The 17,513-nt window shown below is 39.5% G+C and overlaps 1 protein-coding gene and 1 non-coding gene across 2 annotated transcripts; both read left to right on the forward strand.

The window, feature by feature from the left end:
• The first annotated feature begins 417 nt into the window (after positions 1-417).
• Positions 418-17,403, forward strand: CDC23 (cell division cycle 23). The gene is made up of 16 exons (XM_057734064.1): positions 418-581; positions 662-734; positions 2,240-2,377; positions 3,357-3,399; positions 4,287-4,392; positions 4,487-4,619; positions 6,188-6,365; positions 6,451-6,548; positions 6,692-6,773; positions 13,992-14,145; positions 14,266-14,385; positions 14,719-14,794; positions 15,133-15,194; positions 15,931-16,009; positions 16,088-16,207; positions 16,398-17,403. The coding sequence occupies exons 1-16, from the start codon at positions 421-423 to the stop codon at positions 16,566-16,568; spliced, it is 1,794 nt and encodes a 597-aa protein (XP_057590047.1). The 5' UTR covers positions 418-420; the 3' UTR covers positions 16,569-17,403.
• On the forward strand, positions 2,645-2,771 carry LOC130843546 (small nucleolar RNA ACA64). Its single transcript, XR_009051032.1, has one exon. It is a non-coding gene; the product is annotated as a small nucleolar RNA ACA64 (small nucleolar RNA).
• Positions 17,404-17,513: the final 110 nt, after the last annotated feature.

Consider the following 17,513-nt stretch of genomic DNA (forward strand, 5'->3'; position numbering starts at 1 on the left):
CACATACATCAGTGTGTCATCCAGCTACACAATATCTGCGCACGAACTACACTCTTAGCTTTCATCCAATCACATGAGCCCTAAGGTGCAGGGCTCTCTCCCTTCTGCACGCTCTCTCGCCCCTACTCCCAACTCTAGCTTCCCAGGCCACCTTCCCAGTCACTCATCCCTCTCGGCCCGGCCCCAAAACCGCGGCTTTCCTCCCTCTTTCTTGTTCTAACTTTCCCGCCCCAGTAGTTCTTCGCCAATCGGAGAAGTAACTGTCTCTTCCCTCCCGGCCTCTTAGTGACGTTACGAGAAGGAGGATTTCTGATTGGTTTTTCTGGCGCAAGAGCTCGCCAGTAACAGACAGACTTTTTTGGTGCCGAGGGGCAGCTAGTATTTTCGCTGGTGATTGGCTGGGGTGGCTGAGACAGGAAAATGGCTGCGAGCTCCTCTGCAGTCCCGGTGCCCGTGACGGCTGCCGCGGTGCCAGTCCTGTCATCGAGCGGCGATTTCTCAAATTTGCGGGAAATTAAAAAGCAGCTGCTACTTATCGCGGGCCTTACCCGGGAGCGGGGCCTACTGCACAGTAGCAAATGGTAAGATGTCCGAGGGGACCGGGCTTGGAGCCTCGGCCTTGGGGGGGCTTGAGCTGATTCCGTTTGTGTGGGTGTTCCAGGTCCGCGGAGTTGGCCTTCTCCCTCCCGGCGTTGCCTCTGTCCGAGCTGCAGCCGCCGCCGCCAATTACAGAGGTAAGCACGTCTTCACAGCGAGTGCGCCCCATCATCACAAGAGACACTGCGTGCCCTGTCGCTGGAGGGAGCATACTGCTTAGCAGTGATGTTTGTAGAGGGAATGGAAGCATGCAAAGAGCTGGGTGTTCTAAGCGATTTTGTCTGTGTGTTTCTGCTAAGCTTAGAAAGACTTCGTGGTGCTCTTACTTAATCTGGAGGGATTAGTAAACAATCCCTTTTTTAACATTTCAGCCTTTTAGGTTTTGTAACTCAACCTAGACAGTATTCATAACAAGGAGAAGCATCAAAGGTTTTTATAATACAACAGCGCGAAACCGATTTTGGATCCAGACCGCTCTGGGTTCAAATCTCAGTCATACTAGTGACTTTTGGCAACTTACTTAACCTCCTGAGCTACAGTGTCCTCATCTGCGGATAATAGTATTTACTTTATGGGGCTATTGAGAGAATTAAATGAGATATGAATACCTTTTATGTATGATCTATAGTACATGTGTTTACATAGTCTGTGTATTCTGAAAGATTTTTATCATAATCCATTTTGTTTTTCCTGAAGTTGCCGTTTCTTGATTACCACCTCCCCCAACCACACACACACACAGACTTAAAAACAGTGAATATTCTTTAATCCAAAAGATATAATGCAGGTGAGAGAGGTGGGAGAAGAAATAAGCTAATGGTGAGTGTACCTGAAAAGGGCCAGCAGAACCCTAAGCTGAATGGCCACATTTAGGACTTGTTCATCCAATGAAGAAAATATTGAGTATAATTTTGGTTCCAGTTTTGTGCTGGTAATATTTGGGCAGGAAGGATGAGTAGAATGAAATTATTAAAGTTTTAGTCAACTTACCCCTAGAATTTGGGGGGATTTTATGTTTTTACCTCAAATATGCGTTCTTTTTTTTTTTTTACATAGAGAATTGTAGCTGCGTTTTTTGCTTTTACAATACTAACATGTCAAAACTTTCTTGAAGTACAATAAGTATAAGTAATTCCACAGTATATTGCATTTATGTGGAAATTTAAAAGTCTAGAGAAGGAAAGGAATGTCAGATATTAATGCTAGACATTTTTCATGACTTTTTCACTTTTTCCTCTTATCAAATCTGTATTACTGACTCCATTTTACAGATGAAGAAGTGAATACTTAGAGAAGCTAAATAAGTTCCCTCTTAATGTCTTGAAACCAGGAAATCAAGGAGTCAGAATTTAAATCCAGGTCCCTAACACTAAAGCATGTGCAACTTCCCACTACATTTGCAGAAACAATACAAGTTTCTGAGTGTGTTGGTTTAGTTTTTTTAATTCTAATTTTTTCCCCCACCTTTTTATTTTGAAAAAATGTTGTGTGATCTTACTTCATAAACTAATAAGTATTAGGTTTTGGGGAGGAGGAAAATAATTATTTTTTCTTACATCTTGAAATTAATGAATATGTTTCTTGGATTTGAACTTTTGTTATCCTGTTCCTAAGCACTTACGTAAATTTGTCTCTTTTTTAGGAGGATGCCCAGGATATGGATGCTTACACCCTGGCCAAGGCCTACTTTGATGTTAAAGAATATGATCGGGCAGCACATTTCCTGCATGGCTGCAATAGCAAGAAAGCCTATTTCCTGTACATGTATTCTAGATATCTGGTGAGGGCCATTTTAAGATGTCATTCTGCCGTCAATGAAGCATCCATATTTAGGACCCCAGTAGAAAAAGTTTAATCTTTAAATAGTTTAGCAAAAGTCTACTTGGTGAGTGTACTTTATAAATACTTAACAGTAATAAAGACATCATAAATAAAGAAAAAAAATGATATGAAAGAAAATACAAAAATACTGATAATATTCATTATTGACAAAGGTATGGGGCAATAGACCCTCTGTTTCAGGAGTAAAAGTTTATATAGTTTTGGTGTTGGTTGAAGATCACCTGCAGCTTTGGCCGTGGCTGTGGGTGAGATTTGGTGCCCAGAGCCACTGGGGGCCTCTGCCCACCACCCACTCCTTGGTATGGGGAGGTGAGACCCAGGCCCCAACATGCGGGGGCCGCTGCTCCGGCCAGATTATGTTAATTTGAAATACTATGCCTAAAGAATTCTTTAACAAACTTAACTTGTCCAATAGAAATACTTAAATATGTGCACAAGGGTATATGTACAGGGTTGTTCATGTACGTATTTTTTGTAATAGCCAAAAAAATTAAAAACCTAAATAACCATTAGTCAAGAAGTTCACTGTTAATTTTTGCCTGACGTATTCTTTATTATAATGTTACAAAATGATAATTTTCTACTCCATCACTCTTTTGAGTAGTAAATTCTACTCTAAGCAAGAGCCTATCTTCCCCTTCTCCACTTGTTTATGTATTTATCTAGTATCAGTATGGACTGAAGGATTCCTGTATTTTTAATTGTTTGTAATTCATTATTGTACTTTATCATTTTAGTACTCAAATTATTCCATATTTGGCCAGTGGGAGCCCCCAAATAGTTAGTTAAAATTAGTGACCAATAGTAGATGTCATTGTGGTTGGACTTGGACCCTTTAGATCAAATCAGGCTGCTAGTTTTAGAACAGGTTTCAGAATAAGCTGAAAAAAGACCTATTTATTGATTTTCTCTTACAGTCTGGAGAAAAGAAGAAGGATGATGAAACAGTTGATAGCCTAGGTATGAATTTCTTTTTTTTTTTTAAGGATCTTTATTATTTATTTACTTATGGCTGCATTGGGTCTTTGTTGCTGTGCACTGGCTTTCTCTAGTTGTGGCAAGTGGGGGCTACCCATCGCTGCAGTGCATGAGCTTCTCATTGTGATGGCTTCTCTTGTTGCAGAGCACAGGCTCTAGGCTTGTGGGCTTCAGTAGTTATGGTGTATGGGCTCAGTAGTTGTGGCTCACAGGCTCTAGAGCACAGGCTCCGTAGTTGTGGTGCATGGGCTTAGTTGCTCCGAGGCACGTGGGATCTTCCCAGCCCAGGGATCGAACCCGTGTCCCATGCATTGGCAGGCGGATTCTTAACCACTGTGCCACCAGCGAAGTCCCGAATTTCTTTCCCTTACCTTTTGGACTAAAGCAGAGGTTGCAGACTCTATAATGCCTATAGGAGCGAGGCAGATAATATAAACATGGGAAGTGGACTGAGGAGGAGTCTGCAATTTGGAGAGCACAACTGGCTGGTTGTCACCCAACTCCCTCTGAGGGCTGCCTTGTGGGAATGTGGGCCTGGTATTGTCAGGGGCTTTCTTCCTTTGGCCCTACCCTGTTCCCTGCAACCTGGAAATTTAGATTTTTAGTTGAGGCTTCTGATTTTTAAACATTAATAATTAATTGAAAATTTTAAAAACCTGTGTGGGCCTAACAAAATGTGATGGCAAACCAGTTATCAGTTGCAGTTTCTATAATAAAGTAACTGGGCTGTGTAAGATGTCAGTGTCCACTTGTGAGTGTTTGCTGGAAGTTCCAGGTGTAACTTTGGTTGATGCCAAAGGGAATATGTAGGTCTGTGCTATGAAAAGCAGCCATCTACCCTTAGATCAGAAACTCTGTTTCTTTCCTAGGCCCCCTGGAGAAAGGTCAAGTGAAAAATGAGGCTCTTAGAGAATTGAGAGTGGAGCTCAGCAAAAAACACCAGGCTCGGGAACTTGATGGATTTGGCCTTTATCTGTAAGTGTTACAGTAATTTGGAACTTCTGTGTGATATTCTTCTGAGTAGAGGGGAGATATTATTAACCTCTGTGATTGTTCCCTTCTTTTCTAGTTATGGTGTGGTGCTTCGAAAACTGGACTTGGTGAAAGAGGCCATTGATGTGTTTGTGGAGGCTACTCATGTTTTGCCTTTGCATTGGGGAGCCTGGCTAGAACTCTGTAACTTGATTACAGACAAAGAGATGGTAAATTGAGATGAGCTTTGTGAAAAATCTTCTGCTTCAAGTCTTACGTAATTCTTAATAATGGGGTAGGGAGAAAAAGTTTTGCTAAACCTTCATTATAGCTACCTCTTTGCTCCTTCTCTAGTCTCTTTCACTGTTGGGATTCACGTCTTTATTGAAAGACTAATGTCTAGCTTTTGTTTGGTGGTTGCTGTTGGATTTGCATCCAGTTATATTAGAATATCTTTTCATATTCATGTTTTCACATTCAAGTTTTACTGTAACTTGTTTTATAGACTAAATGCTATTATAGTTTCTCTCCTAATTCCAAAGATGCTATAGGAACAACTTCTCTGGTATCAAGAATTGTATTAAAAACATTTTTCATGTTTCTTCTAAGCTGTCATAGGACTGTTAAGATTTAGAGATTTGTTAATTAATGAAATAATGTGTATGAAATTGCTTTATATATTGCAATTGTTTTATTAGTCATTGTTAGAGGACATTGTCTACAGAGTTTATTTTGCTGTTCTTCAATAGTTAATAGAAGTGAGAACACACTTCCTTTTGTTGACTCTAAAGGACCAAGTTGATTTCCCCCAATAATGATACATGCTATTCAATTTGTGTCTGAAATCTTAATTTTGGTTCACTTGTATTCACCTATCTCTAACTGCCTACTAGACTTTCATTGAAAGTTTGTTTTATCTCTGAACTCAAAATATGCAAAACCAAATTTCTCATCTTGCCTAGCAAATTCTTTCTTCCTCCCAACTTGATGGACTCTCAGTTGTATCACTATTTCTCAGGATGCACCCAGTCTTGACGCCTCAGAGTCATATTTTGTCTCTTCCCTTTCTCTTTATCTCCCTTTATCTAGTCAGTCACCAGAGACTTCCATGGTTTCCTCCTTGTCTGCAACTCTTTCTCTTGGTTTCCTTTACTATCTTGGTTATCATCTCAAATTTGGATTACTTAAAAGTAATAAATTCTTTCTCTCTAGCTTTCCCATTTTTATACTCCCATTTCCAAGCCATGCTACATACTGTTTCCAAACTTATTCTTAAAGCATCTGTGTCATCATGTCATTCTTTTGTCAGAAATTACAGTACAGTGGTTTCCTCTTGCATCCCATTTTGTGTTGCAGCATAGATCCCTCCCTAACAGTTCAGTCTTATTTTTCCACTATTTCCCAACACATAGCCTCCCCTCAAACTGAGCTATGTCCCTCATGGTATTTACCCACACTCATCATGACTGTTTTTCCTCTATTGTTGTTGTCTTTACCTGAATGTTGTCTTTTTTCTCTTCCTCTCCCTTTTTCTCTTCAGTTTCTACCCACCCTCCAAGGCTCACCTCAAATACTGTCTTTTCTTTGAAGCTGTCCTCAGCTAGGCCATTCCTCCCTATTCCTACCTATTGTGCTTGTAAGTCCTGGTCACTTAATTGAACTTCCCTGTGTTCATTATTAGGTGCTCTAATAAGAATTTGGTGATAAATTCTTGTAGGCAATAAAGATAGTTCCTTGATGTTCATTTGGGAGAGAGGTCAAAGTATATTAAGTGTGTTCCTCTCTCTCCTGCTGCCAGCTGAAGTTCCTGTCTTTGCCAGACACCTGGATGAAAGAGTTTTTTCTGGCTCATATATACACAGAGTTGCAGTTGATAGAGGAGGCCCTGCAAAAGTATCAGAATCTCATTGATGTGGGCTTCTCTAAGAGCTCATATATTGTTTCCCAAATTGCAGTTGCCTATCACAACATCAGAGGTGAGTGAATAAGGACAACGAAATACCACCAAACCCTGAAGGTAGCACTGTGTTGTTTTCTGAACTCTCTGCCTTCTTTCTATAGATATCGATAAAGCCCTCTCTATTTTTAATGAGCTGAGGAAACAAGACCCTTACAGGATTGAAAATATGGACACATTCTCCAACCTTCTTTATGTCAGGGTGAGCTGCTTCCTTTGCTTGGACCTGATTAAGCTCTTTTGTGCTTTGATCTCCTGGGTTGGATTGTTACTTAGTAGCATTAGCTACAAGAAAAATAACCTCGGGATTCCTTTTTCATGCTTAGATTCTTTCTTTTCTTTCAGAGCATGAAATCTGAGTTGAGTTATCTGGCTCACAACCTCTGTGAGATTGATAAATACCGTGTAGAAACATGCTGTGTAATTGGTAAGTCACTACTTTTTTTCTTTTAAGATTTATCTTTATTGTAAGTAATCCAAATGTAAAAATAACAACAATATAAAAGTGTCAAAAAGAAAAAAACAAAACAGGGAATCCCCTGGCGGTCCAGTGGTTAGGACTCTGCATCTGCTGCAGGGGGCATGGGTTTGATTCCTGGTCAGGGAACTGGGATCCTGCATGCTGCACAGTACAGCCAAAAAAAAAAAAGTGTCAAAGGTAACAAAATTATATACAATAGGATGTGAAGGATCACTGTAATCCCACTTCCAAGATTGTTTGGTGGATACAATTCCAGAATATTTTTCTGTATGAATACTAAAAATGGTGTATGTACGTGTATATGGTTTGCTTGCAAAAACTGTATCATTATACATACTGCTTTGTGATGTCCTTTTTTTTTAACCTAACAATATATCTTTTTCCGTATTTTCATACTAGTATGTCTAGAGTTGTATTATTTTTGATGGCTGTTTAGTATTTTATTATGTAGATGTGCCATTATTTTTATTTTATTTTTTATTTTTATTTATTTATTTATTTATTTATTGGCTACATTGGGTCTTCATTGCTGCCTGGGGCTTTCTCTAGTTGCAGTGAGTGGGGGCAACTCTTCATTGTGGTGCATGGGCTGCTCATTGTGGTGGCTTCTCTTGTTGTGGAGCACAGGCTCTAGGCACACAGGCTTCAGTAGTTATGACACACGGCCTCAATAGTTGTGGCTCACGGGCTCTAGAGCACAGGCTCAATAGTTGTGGCTCATGGGCTTAGTTGCTCTGAGGCATGTGGGATCTTCCTGGAGCAGGGATCGAACCCATGTCCCCTGCAGTGGCAGGCAGATTCTTAAGCACTGCGCCACTTAGTAAGTCCCCATTACTTTTATTTAATCATTTTCTACTGGATAAGTTGTGGCTAGTGTTTGTTAACATAAAAAATGCTTTCGGAAACATCTCTGTATGTATACATTTATTTACTTATTTTTATAAATTTATTTATTTATATATTTTATTTATTTATTGGCTGCGTTGGGTCCTCGTTGCTGCACATGGGCTTTCTCTAGTTGCTGCAAGCGGGGGCTGCTCTTCATTGTGGTGCGCAGGCTCCTCATTGTAGTGGCTTCTCTTGTTGTGGAGCACGGGCCCTAGGCGCGTGGGCTTCAATAGTTGTGGCACATGGGCTCAATAGTTGTGGCTCACAGGCTCCAGAGCACAGGCTCAATAGTTGTGGCGCACGGGCTTAGTTGCTCCGTGGCATGTGGAATCTTCCCAGAGCAGGGCTCGAACCCATGTCTCCTGCATTGGCAGGCGGATTTTTTACCACTGCGCCACCTAGGAAGTGCTACATTTATTTTTGTATGTTTATGCAACTATTTCTGTGTAATAAGTTCTTTCAGTGAAAGGCTGGGTCAAAAGCATGTGTGTTTTATTTTATTTTTTTAAATTTATAAATTTATTTATTTATTGGCTGTGTTTGGTCTTTGTTGCTACATGCGGGCTTTTCCTAGTTGTGGCAAGCAGGGGCTACTCTTTTGTTGTGGTGCACGGGCTTCTCATTGCGGTGGCTTCTCTTGTTGCAGAGCAGGGGCTCTAGGTGTGCGGGCTTTAGTAGTTGTGGCACACAGGCTCAGTAGTTGTGGTGCATGGGCTTAGTTACTCTGAGGCATGTGGGATCTTCCCGGACCAGGGATTGAACCTGTGTCTCCTGCATTGGCAGGCAGATTCTTAACCACTGTGCCACCAGGGAAGTGCCCAGAAAGCATGTGTATTTTATTTTATTTTATTTTATTTTTTTCTTTTTTTTTTCTAGGCACATGGGCTTAGTTGCTCCATGGCATGTGGAATCTTCCCAGGGCAGGGCTCGAACCCATGTCCCCTGCATTGGCAGGCAGATTCTTTACCACTGCACCACCTAGGAAGTCCAGCATGTGTATTTTAAACTTACTAGTATTACTAAAATGTTTGTAAGAATTTCCAATCCTATGAAAAGAGATGAGAGTATCTCTTTTTCTGTGTCAAGGTGTCTCAGTCTTGGCTCTGTTGACATTTTTGGCTGATAATTTCTTTCGTGGGGGGGCTGTCCTGTACACTGCAGGGTGTTAGCAGTTTACCCAGCCTCTACCCACTAGATGTCAGTAATCTCCTTCCCCCAGTTGTGACAACCAAAAATGTTTGCAGATAAAGCCAAATAACCTCTTGGGGTCAGAATCATCCTCGGTTGAGAACCGTGGCCGTATATATTTGGCCACACTAGTATGGCCTGATAATCAATTGACATAAATAGGTGAATGGCCACTGTTTGGTAAAAGTAAGCTTGGTTGGCTGTGATTGATAGCCTAAGTTTCCTGGAGATGAAAGACCCTGTTCCTGGGTCTTTGGTTACACTGCATTGAGAACATACCTTTGTACTTTTCTGTGTTAGGGTGTTGTTAATAAACTGATAGAACTTCCATTCAGTTGTTCAATAAATATTTCCAGCCCTTGAGGAAGTTGTAGTCTAGTATGGGAAATAAACATTAAAAAAAGAAAAATCCTATGGGAACATAGGTAAGAGGAACAAATGATCTTTTCAATACCAGAGCACTGTGAATGAAGTATAATGTCTGTTAAAGTGAGGATGGAAGTCCAGTTTATTGAGAAAACATCTTTTGATCCTCTTCTGAATGCCAGATACTGTGATTTGTGTTGCAGTACCTACCCCATTACCTACGGAGGAAGAGCAGTAAGAAACAACTATAATATAGTGGGTTGAGTGTTATGATTGAAGTGAACATAAGATGGTAAGAGAGCACATAGAAAAAGCAGCTAATCCAGTCTGATTAGGGAAGCCTTCTTGAGAAGGTGATACCTGAAGGATGGGTAGGAGTGAAAGAGTGCACTAAGGGAGGAGATGGGGTACCTTCCCCTTGGGAGGGGTATTGCATGCAGTGCAGAGGCATTGAAGTGTGAAACAGACAGTGATCCTAAAATAGTTTAGTGTCCTGAAGCATGGTGTGGGAAGAGGGAATGTATGAAATGGGCCAGATCTTGAAGAACCTTTTATGCCTTGCTAAGAGTTGGGATTTTATTCTTAAGGCAGGAGAAGTCTTCTGAAGGATTTTAAACCAGAGAATGATAAAAAAAAGTTTTCTGATTTTTATTTTCAAATGATAACTGGAGATAGTGTGCTGGGAGGATTAGAAAAAGGGCAGGACTAGAGGCAGGAAGACCAACAAGGAGGCTTTTTGCAATAATCCGGTCTAGAGATGATGAGAGTGCAAGCTGAGGTATTGGCAGGAGGAATGAAGAGAGGCGATTAGATTTAGAAGATGTTTGGAAAGTAGAACAAACAGGAATTGGTGAATGGGTAACCAGATTGATAACAGTGTCTTTTACCTGAAGAAAGGAAATAGAGGTAGGGGAGATAAAGAACTGTTCTTTTTTTAGCCTACTAACTTAAAGCCAGTTAAAATCAAAGGAGGCATACATATGAAGAGTAATGCTTTAGGAGTTTCTGGGTTTTTATTTTATTTATTTATTTTTTGGCCTTGCCCTGTGGCTTGCAGGATCTTAGTTCCCTGACCAGGGTTTGAATCCAGGCCTTTGGCAGTGAGAGTGCAGAGTCCTAACCACTGGACCACCAGGGAATTCCCATCTGGTTTTTTAAATAATCGCTTGATTGGTAAACTTCTTAATGAACTGTTTTTTCTTCAGTATATCTATAATGCCTCACAAAGTTCCTGAGATATGATCAATAAATGCTTGTTGAATTCAGCCCACCTATCTTAAAAATTAAGAACAAGAAACATTAGATATGACAAAAAATATATTTCAGCTTTCACGTTATAGTCAGTTCAGAGGAAGTGAAAGGAAAAAGAAGGATGGAGAGAGAAGAGAAGAAACTGAGGACCTGAAAGAGAATCAGACACCTTAAAAAGAGAGTGATGACAAGAATCTCCTATTTGTTTAGGTCTTGCTTCTGCTTTTATGTCTTGATGTGAATTGAATGCTTCCTTGTGCATCTTTCCTAGAGTCCCAGTCTCTGAGAGGCAGCTTTACACACACACGTGCATGCACACATACACATACACACACACACACACGGAGATATATGTACATATTACAGTATAGCATGGTTAAGATTTGGACTCTGGAACCAAACTGCCCAAGTTTAAATCTTGGTTTTGCTGCTAACTAGCTGTGTGACATTGGATTTAACCTCTCTGTGCTATAGTTTCCTCATCCATAAAGGGATAATAACAGTAGAACCTTCTCCCATGTGTTCGTTGTGAGGATTAAGTAAATTAACACATACAAAGCACTTACAACAATGTAAGTTGCTCAGCACATTGTAATCATTCAATACATTTTAGCTGTTCCAACTGGTCAGAAAATCTCATCTACTTAATCTTTGCCCTAAACTTGCCTGTTCTGACTTCCTTAACATTTCCTTTGTCCTCCTGACTCCTTTAACAGCTAAAGCGTATACGCTTGCTACCACTACTTCACTTCTACTATTCTATACAGAAGTTAACCTTTGGACAATCTGCCTAGAGTTTGCTTATTCTTCTGTCTCTGGGCAGAAGCAAAGTTATCTTGTATAGGACATAAAGCCCTCCATCTTGCTTTTTTCCCAGGTGAATGTGAACTTGAATGATCTTAAGTGATGCAGACAATTGTTATAAATTATTTCTCCTGAATCAAACTGAGACCTGAATCTAGACAAATTAAAGAAAAAGACAAACATATATAGAAATCTTATTAATTGTATTTTACCAAAATGGAATCATATAATTTAGCTGCAATTTGCTTTTTCCATTTGACAGTATATCATGATCTCTGTAAGTTAGTGTATATACATCTAAATCCATCTTCTTATCTAGTTTATACACATACAATTTATACATAAAGGAGATTTTTTTTTTTTAAGTTCAGGTGTTTTTTTCCCTCACTGCACCCTTCCTTCTTTAAAATACTTGTGTTGGCATGTTCCATACCACATGGAAAGTATACATACACAGACAGCAGTATCAAGCAGTATCAGCAGTATTTTGTTCTGTGGAACTGAAAACCACAGCCACAGAAAGAGAAAATGAAAAGGCAGAGGGCTTTGTACCAGATGAAGGATCAAGAAAAAACTCCAGAAAAACAACTAAATGAAGTAGAGATAGGCAACCTTCCAGAAAAAGAATTCAGAATAATGATGGTGAAGATGATCCAGGACTTTGAAAAAAGACTGAATGCAAGGATCGGAAAGATACAAGAAAAGTTTAACAAAGACCTAGAAGAATTAAAGAACAAGAATTAAACAAACAGATATAAGCAATACAATAACTAAAATGAAAAATACACTAGAAGGAACCAATAGCAGAATAACTGAGGCAGAAGAATGAATAAGTGACCTGGAAGACAGAATGATGAAAATCACTGATGTGGAAAAGAATAAAGAAAAAAGAATGCAAAGAACTGAAGACAGCCTAAGCTACCTCTGGGACAATGTTAAATGCACCAACATTCGCATTATAGGAGTCCCAGAAGGAGAAGAGAGAGAGAAAGGACTTCTAGTACTATATTGAATAAAAGTGGCAGCCTTGATTTTAGAGGGAAAGCTTTCAGCTTTTTTCACAGTTGAGTATGATGTTAGCTGTGGGCTTATCATATATGGCCTTTATTATATTGAGGTATGTTCCTTCTATACCTACTTTGTGGAGAGTTTTTATTATAAATGTATGTTGAATTTTGTCAGAAGCTTTTTCTGTATGTATTGAAATGATCATATAATTTTTATTCTTCATTTTGTTAATGTGTTGTTCACGTTTATTGACTTGCAGATATTGAACCATCCTTGCATCCCTGGGATAAATCCCACTTGATCATGATGTGTGATCCTTTTAGTGTATTGTTGAATTCAGTTTGCTAATACTTTATTGAGGACTTTTTCATCTATGTTCACTAGTGATATTGGACTATAATTTACTTTTTTTGTGATATCTGTGTCTGATTTTGGTATGAGGTGATGCTTTGTAGAATGAGTTTAGAAATGTTCCTTCCTCTGCAATCTTTTGGAATAATTTCAAAAAGATAAAATTTAGCTCTTTTATAGATGTTTGGTAAAATTCACCTGTGAAGCCCTCTGGTCCTGGACTTTTGTTCATTGGGTGTTTTTTTTGTTTGTTTTGTTTTTTATTACTGATTCAGTTTCATTACTGGTAATTGGTCTGTTCATATTTTCTACTTATTCCTGGTTTAATCTTGGGAGATTATACATTTGTAGGAATATGTCCATTTCTTCTAGGTTGTCCATTTTATTGGTATATATTAAAAATAGCTTCATTGAAGGATAATTTAACATACCATAAAATTTACCCATTTTAAGTTTATGGTTAATTGAGTTTTTGCTAATTTATACAGTTGTGTAACCGTAATCATAATCCAGTTTAGGATACTCCATCATCCCAAAAGTTCCCTTGGGTCTATTTACAGTCAATCCTACTCCCATCCCCAGCAGATCTGCCTTCTCTCTGTATAGTTTTTGCCTTTTCTAGACATGTCATGTAAGTGGAATCTTGGAATATTTAGTTGTATTGTCTGGCTTTTTTCACTGAGCTATTTTTTGAGGTTTGTCCATGTTGTAGCATATGTCAGTAGTTCTTTTTTTGCTGAGAAGTATGTCATTGTCTGGATATATACCACATTTCATTTATCTATTTGCTAGTTGATTTAAGACAGATGGCCTTTATTCCTTTTCTTCACAGTTTTTTATAGAATCCTAAACTCTTTCATATATCCTTTTCAAGACCAATGATAATAGAAGTTCCTTGATTCTTGTGGAAGAGGGGAGTGCAGAGCACTACCTTTTTAACCCTTGAGGTACCTCCTTAGGAACCTAGGAAGATAGTTGAAAAATCACCAATCTAAAGCATTCTCTAGGCATTACCTACCCTTTATTAAGGAAATATGTGTATAAATGCTATATTAAGAGGAAATAAAATGAAGAAAACCTTTGTAGTGTTAGGAAACACTTTTTTTTCTAAAGCCGGAATGTGTGATAGATGAAATATATTTTCCGAGGGAATGATGATATTGCCCATATGTACAATTTGGATTTTCTGCAAGGACTTTGGGGGAATGGGTTATGGTTCATGCCTACTCTGTGGAATGCTGCCTATTTTGGTGACTTATTTTTACCTTTCTAGATACTCAAAAATTTTTTTGTTTGTTTTTCAATCAGGCAATTATTATAGTTTGCGTTCTCAGCATGAGAAAGCAGCCTTGTATTTCCAGAGAGCCCTGAAATTGAATCCTCGGTATCTTGGTGCCTGGACGCTGATGGGACATGAGTACATGGAAATGAAGAACACATCTGCTGCTATTCAGGCTTATAGGTGAGCTTTTAGTTGGAGGGTGAGGTGGAACAGATTGTTGTGATTTTAGGAGCCTCTATTGAGGCTGCAAATTGCTAACTTTGATTCTGCCCTCTTACCAGTCTCTCTTCCATTTCTTAGGCATGCTATTGAGGTCAATAAGCGGGACTACAGAGCCTGGTATGGCCTTGGGCAGACCTATGAAATCCTTAAGATGCCATTTTATTGCCTTTATTATTATAGACGGGCCCACCAGCTTCGGTAAGTCTGGCCACATGATGATGTATTTATTGTGAGAAGGGCTGACACTTTCCTTTCCCTTTTGATAGGTACTGAAGAATCACAGTGAATAGTTTTGACTCTTAGAGACCTGAGTTTAAACATGCCATATGTTGTTTGGTCAATTTTACGTAGTGTATTCTACTAATGTGTTAATAGTATAATTGTGAACAGAAAATAATATAATTATATGAAGTAGAGGATTAAAGCCCATTCCCTTCATAGATTTGAAATAGTGGTGGTGGTGGTTCTTCAAGGGAGGACATCAGTTATCTATAGTTTTTGCTCAGATTTCCTGTTTCTCTTCCCTCTCAGGCCCAATGATTCTCGTATGCTGGTTGCTTTAGGAGAATGTTATGAGAAACTCAGTCAACTAGTGGAAGCCAAAAAGGTATCTGAAATTGGGTCCTGGAGAATTTGCAAGGAAATCTGCTGTTTGGATGAGGGGTTGAGCTATCTGTGCTTAATTTTCCTTCATTTGGATCTATCTACATAGGGAAGTCTGAATATTTATAGGCGCATAGAGTGTATAAAGCAAAGCAAGGCTGACATCGTTAGTGGGGATGTTAGTATGTAGCCTAGACCTATCAGATCTAGTAAAAATGCTTTGTATTCTCTAAGTCTGAACTTCTTGGAGGCTTGCAGGACCTGAGCCTTTATGTGATTAGTCATGGCACATGGGGCAGTGGTTGAAATGACCAGTTTATTTATTTATTTATTTTTTGACAGTGCTATTGGAGAGCTTACGCCGTGGGAGATGTGGAAAAGATGGCTCTGGTGAAACTGGCAAAGTGAGTGAAAGAGTGAAACGCTTGTGATATTTCTGTTGCCTTCTCTGGTATGGTGGGTCCTGCACATTCTAGAGCTTCCCATCCATCACCTACATGAATGAGGGGATGTAGCATGGTGTATGATTCCTGATCTGGAAATTTAGCCATCTTGACTCAAGAGAATGCTATTTCTCTTTGAAGAGGAATTGTTTTTCCATTTCAAAAATTCAAGAATGAATTGAAAGAAGTGAAATTTTTATGTCTAGGAAAACTACTTTAGGTACTAATCTCCTCCTGATAAGGCTCAGGAAAATAAGGACTAACTCAGAAATGATAAGGAAAGAGGTTCTTAAATGCAGCTTCATTCCTGCCTGTCCTTTTCTGGATTCTTACAAAAAATCTGAATTGCTTGGTCTTTTTTAATCTCACTCAGGGTACTACCAGGGAACTTTTGCAATGGTATATTATCAAGCTTAAGTATTCAGTAACTTTCCCTCCATCACCAGTGGCAGAGTAATGATTCTAAGCTTTGATGATGTAACCGTCACCTCTGGGCACTAATACTGTTCTGGATCCCAGTGTGTCATTTATGTCAAAATTTGTACTTGTCTATGTATTATCATTTTTAAAATTTTAATTGTGTGCTTTTACTTTTTCTTATTTTTTTTTATTTTTCTTTAATTTTGCTTTTACTTTTTATCACTAGCTTGCTTTGAGATATGATTTGTACTTTATTAAAGACCAGTTTCTTTTGTAGGCTTCATGAACAGTTGACTGAGTCAGAACAGGCAGCCCAATGTTACATCAAATATATCCAAGATATCTATTCATGTGGGGTATGTGTCACAAGCATGAGAATTGGGTTGCTGATCTTTTTTTTTATCACCTCAGTCATTCCTGCTTTCCTTATCTAGGAAATAGTGGAACACTTGGAGGAGAGCACTGCTTTCCGCTATCTGGCCCAGTATTATTTTAAGTGCAAGCTGTGGGATGAAGCTTCAGCTTGTGCCCAAAAGTGTTGTGCATTCAACGATGTGAGTATCATTTCTTCAGTAAAAGTTTTGGATTTTAGGTTCGAGTACATGACTTTACTATGATCTGGGGGTGGAAGGTGGTTAAGAGGGTAAGTGGAAAGGCTACCTTGTTCTGTGGAACTTTATATGTCAGTGTTTTAGAACCTGTTTTTTGGACATAATTTGATACCTTTGCCTTACTTTGTTTCAGACCCGGGAAGAAGGTAAGGCCTTGCTCCGGCAAATCCTACAGCTTCGGAACCAAGGCGAGACTCCCTCCGCGGAGATGCCTGCTCCATTTTTCCTCCCTGCTTCACTGTCTGCTAACAACACTCCCACACGCAGAGTTTCGCCACTCAACCTGTCTTCAGTCACACCATAGTTGGCTACTTTCAAGCCAGCACATTGCCAGACCCGTATTAAGCCTTACCTCCATGTAAAGAACAGCCACGTCTATTCTTCCAAGGACCTTAGTTCTTTTTGTGTGTACAGATGGAAACAGCTCTTTGGGGAGAGTTTATAGAATCACCTGCAGAGTAGACTGGCAGAAGAATCCTGGCAGGAACAGATACTGTCTTTTGCCAGTTTGAAGCACTTCTATCTCCCTTCTGTTCAGAGTGGCTACAGATCTTGGCCTTTTTCCCAGACCACCCCCGCGCCCCATCCCTTTAACAGCACTTTAGCACAGGCAAGTCTACAGGAACAAAGTTTAAATGCTGCTGGGAGTGGGAGATTTCTTTAGAGAGGCAAGGAAGAAGGAAGGGAGAAAAGCTTGCCACTCTACCGTCTGCTGATAGTAGGACATGGATACCCTAGGAAGGTCAGGGTACTGGATAGACATGACTCATCATTCTTTGATTTGTTGAGCATGACTATTCTGATATCAGAGATTAGGTTTAAATGGGGTAAAGCTATACTTTTGTTCTTACTAGGGAGACATTCTTCCAAAACATGGTTTTGAGGCGTCTCCTAGAAGCTTTCAAATTGGAAGTAACTTAACTAGAGTTGAACAAAAGGAAGGACGAAAGGACTCCCACTGAGTGTGGAACTGCTGATGACCCCTGCTAAGGGGAAAAGATGTCTGTAGAGTTAGCTATACCCCTACGAAAGCCGAGCAAGGAGACAGGATTATAGAGTTTCACGGACATTTGGTGTGAACACTTCTGTGAATGTACAGATAAGAATAAACTCTTTAAGTCGGTCTGTTTTAATAAATATTTTTGATATAATTGTCTGTCCCCCCCTCCCCATGGGCCCCCCCCCCCCCATTTCCAACACAATGTTTTTTTCTAGCCTTCATCTATTAGGCAGGGTAAAAGTAATCATT

This window comes from Hippopotamus amphibius, chromosome 1, assembly GCF_030028045.1.
Source record: "Hippopotamus amphibius kiboko isolate mHipAmp2 chromosome 1, mHipAmp2.hap2, whole genome shotgun sequence".
Lineage (NCBI taxonomy): Eukaryota > Metazoa > Chordata > Mammalia > Artiodactyla > Hippopotamidae > Hippopotamus > Hippopotamus amphibius.

Coding starts and splice junctions, on each gene's coding strand:
- CDC23 (XM_057734064.1), top strand. CDS start 421: ATGGCTGCGAGCTCCTCTGCAGTCCCGGTGCCCGTGACGGCTGCCGCG. Junction 6,549..6,691: donor CCAACCTTCTTTATGTCAGG/GTGAGCTGCTTC, acceptor CTTTTCTTTCAG/AGCATGAAATCTGAGTTGAG. Junction 14,146..14,265: donor GCTGCTATTCAGGCTTATAG/GTGAGCTTTTAG, acceptor TCCATTTCTTAG/GCATGCTATTGAGGTCAATA.